Source organism: Myxine glutinosa, chromosome 8 (genome assembly GCF_964187855.1).
Source record: "Myxine glutinosa chromosome 8, kmMyxGlut1.1, whole genome shotgun sequence".
NCBI classification, from domain to species: domain Eukaryota; kingdom Metazoa; phylum Chordata; class Myxini; order Myxiniformes; family Myxinidae; genus Myxine; species Myxine glutinosa.
The window spans coordinates 28214102-28226791 of NC_136268.1; the positions used below are offsets into that span (position 1 = coordinate 28214102).

General features: G+C 46.3%; 2 protein-coding genes across 21 annotated transcripts in view; one reads left to right on the forward strand and one right to left on the reverse strand.

Moving 5' to 3' along the window:
* Nucleotides 1-12690, reverse strand: part of LOC137432331 (liprin-beta-1-like) — a 141949-nt gene that overhangs the window by 50361 nt on the left and 78898 nt on the right. For all 20 annotated transcript variants that reach the window (XM_078783089.1, XM_078783087.1, XM_078783083.1 and 17 more), the window contains one exon: nt 9787-9879. In XM_078783089.1, coding sequence (XP_078639215.1) covers nt 9787-9879 — 93 coding nt within the window. The remainder of the gene's footprint in view (nt 1-9786; nt 9880-12690) is intronic.
* On the forward strand, nt 1564-8257 carry LOC144893246 (uncharacterized). Its single transcript, XM_078783094.1, has 2 exons — nt 1564-3869; nt 4077-8257. Exons 1-2 carry the CDS (start codon nt 2779-2781, stop codon nt 5467-5469), a joined length of 2484 nt encoding a protein of 827 aa, XP_078639220.1. The 5' UTR covers nt 1564-2778; the 3' UTR covers nt 5470-8257.

Sequence of the window (12690 nt, forward strand, 5' to 3'; positions counted from 1 at the left end):
ATGTACGGACAGGTGCATTTGATGATTGGCTTCACAGTCGGGTATACAAGGGTTGTTGCGTTCTGTATTAGTGGAAAACAACTGCTGCACGTCTCCAAAAGTTATTGCCGCATCCCCTGGAGATGGTCCATCAACTCGACAATGCTGTTTGTCATGGAGTGGTGGCTTTACGAAATTACGGCATGAAACAGCGTGCTATTGCTCGGCAGTATGGCATCACTCAAGGTCAGGTGTCAAAGATCCTGAAACGAAATGCTCAGAGGGGTGTCCCTACTCCAATACTGAGGCCAGGACGTCCCCGCAGAACCACAAAGAGGGATGATCGCCAGGTGCACCGGTTAGTCCGCAATGGCCGTACCAAGTCAGCTAATCGGCTTAGGGCTGAGTGGCAGCAACTGACAAATGTGCCTGTATCCAGAAGGCTAGTCAACCAACGACTGGTTCAAGCAGGCTATCGTGCCAGGCATCCCCTGAGAAAGCCATGCCTGACCAGACAACACGGCCAGCGCCGATTGCAGTGGGCCAGAGAGCACCGTCAATGGCAGCCAGGACTCTGGAATCATGTGATCTTCAGTGACGAGTCTAGATTTCTGGTCTATCGTCAAGATGGCCGCGTCCGAGTGCGCAGACAAGTGCATGAAGCCTACAACGAAGATTGTATAGTGCCAAGAGTCCAAGCTGGAGGTGGTGGGGTGACCGTTTGAGCTGCTTTTCATGCAGGGGGCAAAACTGACCTGGTTGTTCTGAATGGAAACCTGAACCAGTTCAAGTACAGGGCCATTCTTGAAGAAACATTGCTTCCATTTGCTCGTGCAGCCTTTCGAGGAAACTTTGTCTTCCAAGATGACAATGCACGGCCTCATCGTGCTCGCATGATCCAACACATTCTTGCTGACCGTGGTGTAGAACATATGGAGTGGCCTGCCATGTCCCCGGATATGAATCCGATAGAGAACTTGTGGGCAGAATTAACGCGTCAAATCGACCACTTGGACCAGCAGCCGACCCCTGTGCATGAACTGCAGCAGGCTATTGTCACTGCATGGCAAGCGATTCCTGTCCAAACCTTGGCAAATCTCGTGAACAGCATGCCTCAACATGTTCGTGCTCTCCTGAATGCTCGTGGGGGTTACACGGAGTACTGAACTGTAATTTTACTGTCCGTAATCCCAGTCGTAATTTAACTTTTGTTTTTGTTAAAAAAAATTTTGGCTAATGTGCAAAATAAAGATACTTCTGGAAAACGTACAGAAGTTTAACACAGTACTATCCATGAATTGAGTTCGATATCAGTTTACATCACTTTCAAGGATCAATTTATTTGTTTCGAAATGGCAAATGTGGTTTTTGTTTCTTTTAAAGGTCACATTAACAAAATCTCGAATAATTTCAACATAATTCCAATGAACTTTTGGTTCTAAGACATCTTGAAAAGTAAGTTCACCCCCACAAAAAAAATATTCCATATTAAATGCCAAGTCTGTATATATATTGTTGCGGAAATGGCCCTTAGTGGTTTATTAAATATAGAATTAGTTCAGGTCCCCTCTTAGATGTATGTTTACCATAGATCGTCTGTACTGGGATGGTAGTTTTGTGTCGGAAGGTGTAGCAGGCTGTTTTGTGTGGTGCATTGGTGGTGTACAAGAGACGGTTCCCTTTTAATTACATCTTGACAATCAAACAAGGTGCAAGTTCCATTAAGACCGGCCTCGGTTGCAATGCCATGATCGAGGCAATGGATTGACGTGAGAAAGCGCGATTGAGCGGGCAAAAACGACAAGCGCCGTCAAAAACCGGAAGCGGGGCTTCGAGGGGTCGCTGAGCACGTGCGAGGGAGGAGGTGGAAAAAGACGCATGCGCGGATGGCGTGTGGACAGGCCTTCGCGGCGGGTTCCCGCCGGAGAGCTCTCTCCGCGCGTGGTTGAGCGGGAGAAATGGAAAATCGTGCTGATCGCGTGGCCGATAAGGAGAGCGGGTGGCCGCCATTTCGCGACGCTTGATGCGTGGCCGATAAGAGGGCGGGCCGCCATTTGGCAGACTGCAGGCCCAAGCGGAACCTTCGAATCCGGCGACATCGGCTTGTTACGAGCTGCATTCGCCCTTTTCACATCTTCACCTCTCGTCCATCAACACCACCAAGTACCCCCCTGTCTTGTATGAATGTTGTCCAGGCCTAAGGTTTATCTCGTTAGGGTCACCCCGCGAAACCCTTAATTGTAGCTCCCTAGATAAGAGCGGGTTATTACTCATAGTTGAATTATAATGTTATCATGAACGCCTTGCTTGTTTTGTGTACCCTAATGTTCCCCCATTAAATCTGGTTGATTCGTATGGAAGTTGCCGCACTGCATTCATCTGTGTCGCATTGAAGAGCAATCCGCTCGATTTGTAATTAAAACCAAGCTGGCTACAGGTTGCGGCAGACTTCGCTCGGTCTCTGACAAACCCAACCTGTAGCGACGGGTGTCTCCCCAACTGGCAAGGCACAGGTGTAATTTGGTATCGCGATAGAGGCGCGTAACCCGAGATCTGTGTCGAACCAGCCGGCGTTGCACCCGTGGGACGGCCGTGCCGGGAGGCGCGACCCGTCACCTACAACACTGGTGTCGAGGAGTTGGATTTGGACCTGGGGTGCATTTCGCACCCCGAACATCGATTGTGAGAGGCGCGTAAAGAGAAAAAAAAAAAAAAAACACGTCGCTCGCAAATTCCAAATTTGGTTTCATTTTTATTTTGAGTGGATTGGGTGTCAAACTTCGTAATTTATAAAGGAAGATGGAGTCGCAAAATGGCTGCGCGGCTCAGCAGCGTGACACGAGGTGGGAGAGAATCGGTATTAAGAGTGCAACGAGCCGCACATCACGAAGAAAACGCTCCCACCCACCGATCCAAACCACGTGGTTACAGCATGCGTCATGGCAAAATAAGCAGGACGACAATGCGTACATTAACGAGCTTCATGCACGATTGGACGATGCCTGGGAGCAGGTGGAGTGTAAGGAGGATTATATTGGGGAGTTACACACGAAATTGCATGAGGCACTACAGCAGGCAAGTGAGGTTCAGGAAAATGAGGAGCAAAGGGAGTCACAACAATTGGTCGATGCACAGGAACGAATTCACTGGACGGAAATGGCCTTGGCCGGCGCATTGCGAGACAACACAGATTCCAGATGGGAACGAGCACGGATTCTCGAATTGGAAGGCATAGGGAATCAATTGGTGGAAAAAGTCCAGGTACTACAGGGAGAAAAGAGGAAAGTAGAGGGGAGTACCCATGAGTTGGAACAACTGAAGGAAAAGGTAAGATCCGGTGATCAGACAAGAGAAAGCCTAGAACAGAAGATAAAAAGAGGGGAGGAATACATGGAACAAGAGAAGAGCAAACTGAACAAGAGAATAGAGAAAGAACAAAGCAGAAACTCCCGGGATCGGGAGAACTTGAAAAAGGAAAGAGAGGAACACGATTTGGAATTGGAACAACTGAAGGGAGAATTGTCTGAGAAATCAAGCCAGTTTCGGGAATCAGAGTACAGAGGAAATGAACTGGCACGTCAAATGGAAAGTAGCAAGGAATACGGGAAGAGGATGGACAAAAGGAGAGAGGAAGCATGCGAAAGAGTAGAGGAGATAAGTGAGGAAAAAGAGAGGATGGAGAGTGAAATGTTAAGGAAACACACTGGGCAGATTGAGCAGATAGAAGGTAAAGCAAGACTAAAAAATGAGATGGAGTTACAGAAACACCAAAACAAAGAAAGGGAATTACAAAACAAGCTGAGGATGTTAAGTGAGGAAAGAGAGAGGACGGAGAAGGAAACGTTAAGGAACCACACTGTGCAGATTGAACAGATGGAAGCCAAAGCCAGGTTAAAGAATGACATGGATGAACGTGTAATGAAAGAACAACGAATGAAGCAGGAGAAGGAAATCAATCAATTGAGAGAAACGACGAGATTGGAGAATGAAGAACAAAAGAGACGATGGGATACGAAACAAAAAGAATATGAATTTGAAATTGATCAACTAAAAAGGAACTACACTGTGCAGATCGAACAGGCAGAAGCCAAAGCCAGGTTAAAGAATGACATGGATGAAAGGGTAATGAAAGAACAACGAATGAAGCAGGAGAAGGAAATCAATCAATTGAGAGAAACGACGAGATTGGAGAATGAAGAACAAAAGAGACGATGGGATACGAAACAAAAAGAATATGAATTTGAAATTGATCAACTAAAAAGGAACTACACTGTGCAGATCGAACAGGCAGAAGCCAAAGCAAGGTCAAAGAATGAGATGGATGAACGTGTAATGAAAGAACAACGAATGAAGCAGGAAAAGGAAATCAATCAATTGAGAGAAACGACGAGATTGGAGAATGAAGCACAAGAGGGACGGTGGCATAAGAAACAAGAGGAATATGAATCGGAAATTGACCAAGTAAAGGAGAAAGCAAGGGTGGAGTCCGCAGAGATGGAAAGACTCCGGAAAGGTAACGAACAACTAAAAAGGCTCAGAGAGGAAGAACGACTCAACTGGGAAAGAAAATGGAGCCAGGAAGTAGGGCAGCACAATAATGTGGGACGTGTGACGTCATCACAGGGAGGAATGTTAGTGGTGCAGGACTTGATTGGCATCACTCGTCGAATGAAACAACAATTGGAGCAAACCCTGGTGATGGAGACATGGAGGGAGTATACGGGGTTGTTGACTCATGAAACACATTTTGAGCAGGTCCAGCAAGTGAAGCTGACAGGCCCAGAGGAGTGTGGCGAACCAATGATGAGCGACCGGACCGATGTGACTTTGGAACGAAGCAGGTACGTGGGCATCTGCATACATGGTGCGGACGATGAGCTTAAGTTCGCAATTGGATTTGATGTTAATCAAGAGACTCCGTCCGATGGGGTGCACGTATGCGTGACACCTGAATGTGTGGATGGAATGCCTGTGGATGAATGCTGTGAGCCCATAGTCCAGTTTACAGCACCGGGGTGTGCTGTCAAGGCCGAAACGTGTGTGAGTGCGGAGCATGGAATGAGTGGTGACGTAGGAAATAGGTTCGAGGTGCAAGGGGAAATAGAAATTCCACCAGGAGCAGGCTTTAGAAAGGGGATTGTAATTTCTCCCTCAGCTTCACAGGAACTTCGAGGTAGAGCGCAGATGCGTAGCAGGCGGCGTTGGCATGCGTCACATACTCCCTGGACCCATTTTCGAACAAGAGGGGCCCAGCAACGACACCGCCAGGTGTCCCTTGGTCATCGGACCTCTCTGAGGACACGAGGGGTTCGGCTAGCTAAATGGGATTTACCTGTCTTCAGGGAATTAAAGAGAAGAGGGGGAGGCCGCTCCCCCAAGTGGGGTCTACCTGACTTCCGCGAACCCTGGAGAAAAGGAGGGGGTGGACCACGACCCCAATTGAGACGTGACCCTTATGAGCCGTGGCGGAAAGGCGGCGGGGCCATGTAAGGGGTAATGAGGGATTCCTTCCCTCACTCCCTTTCCAATGAGCCACAGAAGCAGGCCAGATTGGAAAGAAAAAAAAAAAAGGGAATTCTTGACTGAAAATAATATCGAGAGAGATTGCAAATTGAGAGACTGACAGAAGAGACAAGAGTGGCACAAGTGGATGTGCGTGACTATTTAAAAAAAAAAAGAAAAAAAAAAAAGAGAGAAATAGTGGGGACATGACAGACAGGGCGTTAAACACCCCTGCAAAAAGTGGAAGGTGTTGGATGGTGTTGTGGACTGGGTGTGTGGCACTGTGGAATGAATGACGAAGGTGTTTGGGATGAATGGCGTGATTGTGTGAATGAGGGGAGTGAGTGCGAACAATGTACCCTGTTGGTAGGAGTCTCCTAACCAAGTGAGTGTAGGTTAGGGGGACTTAGTGGATTTGACGTGGATTCTGGCTGCTGTTCCATTGTGCAGGCGGACTGCTAGGGGTAGGTGCAGCCAAGGTATGGTGGTACTGGCTGGGAGTGTGACATGGTATTGGAAGTTGGTGAGTCGGGAGGGGATACCAGACAGTAGGGTTTAGAGTGCTAAGAGAGCACAGTGCGGGGGCTAGAGAGCCACCCGGTTAGAGTGCTTGGAGAGCACAGTGTGGGGGCTAGAGAGCCACCCCTTATTTAGGAGCGCCAGAGGCGCGCTCAGGTGAACCCCGAGGTCGCTGGGTGTCCCCCACCACCTATTGGAAGCAGGCAAAGAGGCCTAGTTGTAGTCACACTCCCCAGCCAATGAGTTATGCCTGGCACCACCAAGTGAAGAAAAAGAGACAAATAAGGGCCTTGCCCAGGTTTAAAAGAATGGAACAGTGTGCCAGGTTGGGAAAAATGGGTCATTAGGATCATTGTGGCAATGGCAGGGTTTGTGCCATTGGTTAGAGCTTTAAGTAAAAGGTTAGGTTCGATGAACTCTCCTCCGCACCATTCATGTGTGACACCTGGTACGAGTCGTGTTGATGGGAAAGTTGTGAACAAGGGCCAGGTTCGGTCGCCCTCTCCAAGTGCCAGAGAAGCCACCAGTGTGTCATGAGCACACAGATAACAATTGATTAAGAAGCACACCATCCTGTCAGCTAAAAAGTGAAAGGACTTTTTAAGAAGACCATACTAAAACAAGTCGTACCAAGATAAGTCAGGCAAGGAAGGTTAAGGGTACTCTTCATTTTGCCTGGGCTGAGGTCATCACCCCCACTTGCACCCTCAAGAATGCCTCCAGACTGCATTTGCTTACCATCGGTAGAACTGTGCCACCTGCTGTCCAAGGCAGGGCTTGTTGCCTGCTGCTGCTCGGTTGTGGGCCATGTGGCCGGAGCATTTTGTAGGCCATGTGGCCGGATCATTTTTGTGTGCCATGTGGGCCGAAGCATTTTTGTGGGCCATGGAGGCCAAAGTGCTTTTGCGGGCTGTTGCAGCCGAAGATTCATGCCGTCTTGTGGGCTCAGTGGGCCGAAGGACTCTTTGTGAGATTAGGCCACTGGGCCGACTGAACTCACCTGGTGAGAGGCCAATAAGGCCACGAAGTAAGGAAACCCCTCTGGGGTGAAGACACAACACTGCCGGGAGGAGGCGTGAAGGAGCGAACACGTCAAGAAGCTTTGAAACTCTGAATGTCTTGCTCCGATGTGAATATTGGTGTTGAAAGTAACATTGAATGCCCTCCTGCGCAAATGCATAATTAGAATGTTAAGTATTGTGCATAGAGTGTGGATGTGTTTGTTAGATTAGTGATCCGACACACTAGGATAGGGACATGCCAATCTTACTGATACTTTGCTTCTTGGAGTTAAGTGCTTGCAATGTTGTGGGTTAGAGTAAATGGGAGATTTGTGCTGTACGTTAGACAGGGCCATTCCCGCGGGCTGCCCCTAGTGGAGGCTCGGGAGAGCCTCGGGAGAAAGGTGGGGGTAGTGTTGCGGAAATGGCCCTTAGTGGTTTATTAAATATAGAATTAGTTCAGGTCCCCTCTTAGATGTATGTTTACCATAGATCGTCTGTACTGGGATGGTAGTTTTGTGTCGGAAGGTGTAGCAGGCTGTTTTGTGTGGTGCATTGGTGGTGTACAAGAGACGGTTCCCTTTTAATTACATCTTGACAATCAAACAAGGTGCAAGTTCCATTAAGACCGGCCTCGGTTGCAATGCCATGATCGAGGCAATGGATTGACGTGAGAAAGCGCGATTGAGCGGGCAAAAACGACAAGCGCCGTCAAAAACCGGAAGCGGGGCTTCGAGGGGTCGCTGAGCACGTGCGAGGGAGGAGGTGGAAAAAGACGCATGCGCGGATGGCGTGTGGACAGGCCTTCGCGGCGGGTTCCCGCCGGAGAGCTCTCTCCGCGCGTGGTTGAGCGGGAGAAACGGAAAATCGTGCTGATCGCGTGGCCGATAAGGAGAGCGGGTGGCCGCCATTTCGCGACGCTTGATGCGTGGCCGATAAGAGGGCGGGCCGCCATTTGGCAGACTGCAGGCCCAAGCGGGGCCTTCGAATCCGGCGACATCGGCTTGTTACGAGCTGCATTCGCCCTTTTCACATCTTCACCTCTCGTCCATCAACACCACCAAGTACCCCCCTGTCTTGTATGAATGTTGTCCAGGCCTAAGGTTTATCTCGTTAGGGTCACCCCGCGAAACCCTTAATTGTAGCTCCCTAGATAAGAGCGGGTTATTACTCATAGTTGAATTATAATGTTATCATGAACGCCTTGCTTGTTTTGTGTACCCTAATGTTCCCCCATTAAATCTGGTTGATTCGTATGGAAGTTGCCGCACTGCATTCATCTGTGTCGCATTGAAGAGCAATCCGCTCGATTTGTAATTAAAACCAAGCTGGCTACAGGTTGCGGCAGACTTCGCTCGGTCTCTGACAAACCCAACCTGTAGCGACGGGTGTCTCCCCAACTGGCAAGGCACAGGTGTAATTTGGTATCGCGATAGAGGCGCGTAACCCGAGATCTGTGTCGAACCAGCCGGCGTTGCACCTGTGGGACGGCCGTGCCGGGAGGCGCGACCCGTCACCTACAACAATATCAACGCGAGTTGTCTATGTGTGACAACTGTCCGCATTTTATTCAGAGATGGCTGAACGGATCTTCATCAAACTTTCAGAGGTTCATCAGTGAGTGCCTGGAGTGTTTTAGGCAAAAAAAAATTGAAAAAAAAAAGTTCGTTTTTTGGGAGTTAAAAAAAAAAAAATCGTTCGATAGTGCCGAAGCCTTTTTAAATAAATGACAGTTATATACAAGTACACATTCGCATAAATAAATACAAAACAATTACCAGACATTTGAATACAAATAAACCAAACAATTCCGGAAGTGTACGAATTTGGTAGTACGCTTCTTCTTCCTGATCGGCATCACACTTAACTCAGAAACCTGAGCCACATTCACTCAGAAACGTGAGCCACTCTCCTTCCTCTCCTGCCTCCCCCCTCCCCTCCCCTTCCCCCCTCTCACCTTCTCTCCCCACCCTTCCCCCCTCCTTCCCTCCTCCTTCCCCCCTCCGCTCCCCTCCCCTTTAAGATATAAATTCTCTGTAAAAGAGCTTCCACTTCTGACTGCTCCCCTTCCTCCTCTCCCCACCCTTCCTCCTCCTTCCCCCCCCCTCCCCTTCCTCCCTCCCCTCCCCTCCCCCCCCCCTCCCCCGTCACCTCTCCCACCCCTTCCCCCCACCCTCCCCTCCCCTTTAAGATATAAATTCTCCGTAAAAGAGCCTCCACTTCTGACTGCACCCTTCCCCCCCCCCCCACTCCCCTCCCCTTCCCCCTCCCCTCCCCTCCCTTCCCCTCCCCCCCCCCTCTCCTCCCCTCCCCCCCGCCCCACGCCTCCTCCCCCCAAATCCTCTCCCTCCCACAGATCTCCCGATGTCCCTGCTCTCAAATGTTGCATTTGTGTGCTTCCCCCTCTCTCCCCATCTTGTCTACCGCTCCCCTTATTATATGTTTTATGTGTCTGTTTGATTTTTTGTGTGATTAATGTTAGCTCTTACACGAGTCTTGATGTTGTATACAAAAAAAAATATAAAAAATTCAAATACACAAATAAAAAACAACAACGTTGAATTATAGACATTTCAAGGAGATGTGCATAAACATCATTATATATTTATGGTGCGTAAACTTCATTATCCTTTCTGATATTTGGTGATCATTAGTGGTGCAACATGTAGTTTCGTACTGACCATTGTGTACTATTACGGTTTAGTGGTGATTCTTGTGCACCAAGTTCAATTTAGCGTTGAGCGTTGTGGTGCAGCGAGTGCAGTTATAATTGCACAGAGCTCACCTGCGTGATGTCCATCTTCATTTCAAAGAATGACTTTTCTCCCTCAAGCTCAGAAACCTTAACTCGTAACTGCAGCAGTTCACTGAGCACGTCCTGCCCAAAGTAACACAAGCATACACAGTTTACATTATACACTCAAGGCTCTGATAAACTCTCACTCATGTGAACTGGAGTCGCAGGGAATGCAGTCTTTCTGACAAATCACCTTAAAATTACTGAATGCCATCAGCAGCACATCGGTGCCATCGGTGGAAAGCTGGCACCGATGTGCTGCTGGTGATGTTCTGTCATTGTGAATCAATGGAAGAAAAAACAAGACAAGACTGGACACTCCATACAACAACACAGACGAATTGTTTCCAAAGTTCATACCTGTATTGGATTAAATGCTCTTGTTTTCTCTACTTGCTTGCACAATTATATTGGAAAGCAAACCTTTTGCTTGGGTTATTGCATTTGTCATGAGTCTCAGAGGGGAACATGCGTTATGGCAGGTAAGGAATTGTGTTGTTCACAATTCATAAATGATACGATGTTTCTGGTTACGACATCCAGGTTGGGGAGTCTCTAATCTGAACACGTTGAAGGAGAGAGTGTTTGCTTTTTTGTTTTATTCGGATTTTACAAAAATAGAAATCCCTGACACATTACAAATGGATTTCTAAATGACTGAGTTTATCCGCAGACACTACCCACGATGGGGGAGTTGTTTGTGTCATTGCTCGGCAGAGCGCGCACCTCCGCAAGGCTGAACAGTTTACGTTTTGTATCCCACTGATAGGCCGGATCTGCATCAGAACCTGAACCAAAATTGAATCGCCTTGTTATCGTCACCGACCCAACTCATCCACTTAAATTTGCCATAACCCGTCCATAACCTTTTGAGATATCGTGCTATGTATCGATTTTCGCACGCTATGTATCGATCTCTCAATGATGAAGAATAACTTAGAAAAGTTATCGTATCCGGATGCGGATCTTCACCAAAAATCGAATCAACTCGTCACGTTGTCATTACATTGTCACACACCCAACCTGATCATCAAATTTCGGCTGAATCTGTCCATAACTTTTTTAGGTACCCTACTGACAGACAGATGAAAAATCACTCATGGAGCGACACTTGGCAAAAGAGAACAAAGCAGAATGGCACTCAGTCGAGCATCCTTTTGACCTCATATAATTGGTGGTTGAATTCAGTGAGCTGACATAAAAATCCAATCTAAATTTCAAGTCAATCGGATGAAAATTGAGGCATTTAGAAATTTGAAAAAAGTGGTTGAACTTTTGCGTATGTTGACCTTTTGGCCTATGCTGATCTCAAAAATGGTTGTTGGTTGAATTCAGTTAACTGATATATAAATCCCATTCAAATTTCAAGTGAATCGAATGAAAATAGAGGATTTTAGAAATTTTAAATTGTTGATGACCTTTGATCGATGGTGATCCCAAAAATAGTTGGTGGTTGAATTTAGTTTGCTGATATGTAAATCACATTCAAATTTCAAGTGAATCGGATGAAAATTGAGGATTTTAGAAAATTGAAATTGTTGTTGACCTTTGGCCTATGTTGACGTTTTGGCCTATGTTGATCTCATCAATAGTTGGTGGTTGAATTAAGTTCGCCGATATGTAAATCCTCTTCAAATTTCAAGTCAATCGGATGAAAATTGAGGATTTTAGAAATTTGAAAAAAGTGGCTGACCTTTGGCCTATGTTGACCTTTTGGCCTAAGCTAATGTCAAAAATAGTTGGTGGTTGAATTCAGTTCGCCGATATGTAAATCCTATTCAAATTTCAAGTCAATCGGATGAAAATTAAAGATTTTAGAAATTTGAAAAAAGTTGTTGACCTTTGGCCTATGTTGACCTTTTGGCCTAAGCTAATGTCAAAAATAGTTGGTGGTTGAATTCAGTTAGCCGATATGTAAATCCTATTCACATTTCAAGTCAATCGGATGAAAATTAAAGATTTTAGAAATTTGAAAAAGGTTGTTGACCTTTGGCCTATGTTGACCTTTTGGCCTAAGCTAATCTCAAAAATAGTTGGTGGTTGAATTCAGTTCGCCGATATGTAAATCCTATTCAAATTTCAAGTCAATCGGATGAAAATTGAGGATTTTAGAAATTTGAAATGGTTGTTGACCTTTGGCCTATGTTGACCTTTTGGCCTATGCTGATCTCACAAATAGTTGGTGGTTGAATTCAGTTTGCCGATATGTAAATCCTATTCAAATTTCAAGTCAATCGGTTGAAAATTGAGGATTTTAGAAATTTGAAAAAAGTGGTTGACCTTTGGCCTATTGACCTTTTGACCCCAAAATATATAGGATTTTGTCGGACCACGAACTCTACCATTTGGTAGTTTCGTGAAGATCGGTTTAAAATTGTGTCCTGCAGGCAAGTATAAGTGAGCGGACAGACAAACAAACACACACACACACACACACACACACACACACACACACACACACACACACACACACACACACACACACACACACACACACACACACAAACCGGAGTGATCAACATACTTGCAAAAATATATATATATTTTTGCCAAGTAACAAACAAGAAATATATTGTGCATAACACAATACTTGAAAAATCTCTCATCAAATATCAAAATCTCAAAAAATACGTTGTTGACATTTGGCCTATTTTGACCTTAAAAATAATTGGTGGTTGAATTCAGTGACCCGATATGTAAATGCTCTTCAAATTTCAAGTCAATCGGATGAAAATTGAGGATTTTAAAAATTAGACAAAGTTGTTGACCTTTGGCCGATGTTGAGCTTTTGACCTCAAAATGAATATGCTTCTTCCTTATTGCCAAGTCTATCATCTGGTGAAGTTTCATAAAGATCGCTTTAAAATTGTGACCTGTAGGTGATTGGTATAC

Bases quoted from the DNA above. Each gene is read 5' to 3' on its own strand.
- LOC144893246 (XM_078783094.1), top strand. From the start codon at position 2,779: ATGGAGTCGCAAAATGGCTGCGCGGCTCAGCAGCGTGACACGAGGTGG. The intron at 3,870-4,076 runs GTTAAAGAATGA...AGCCAAAGCCAG, and splicing joins CAGATGGAAGCCAAAGCCAG to GTTAAAGAATGACATGGATG.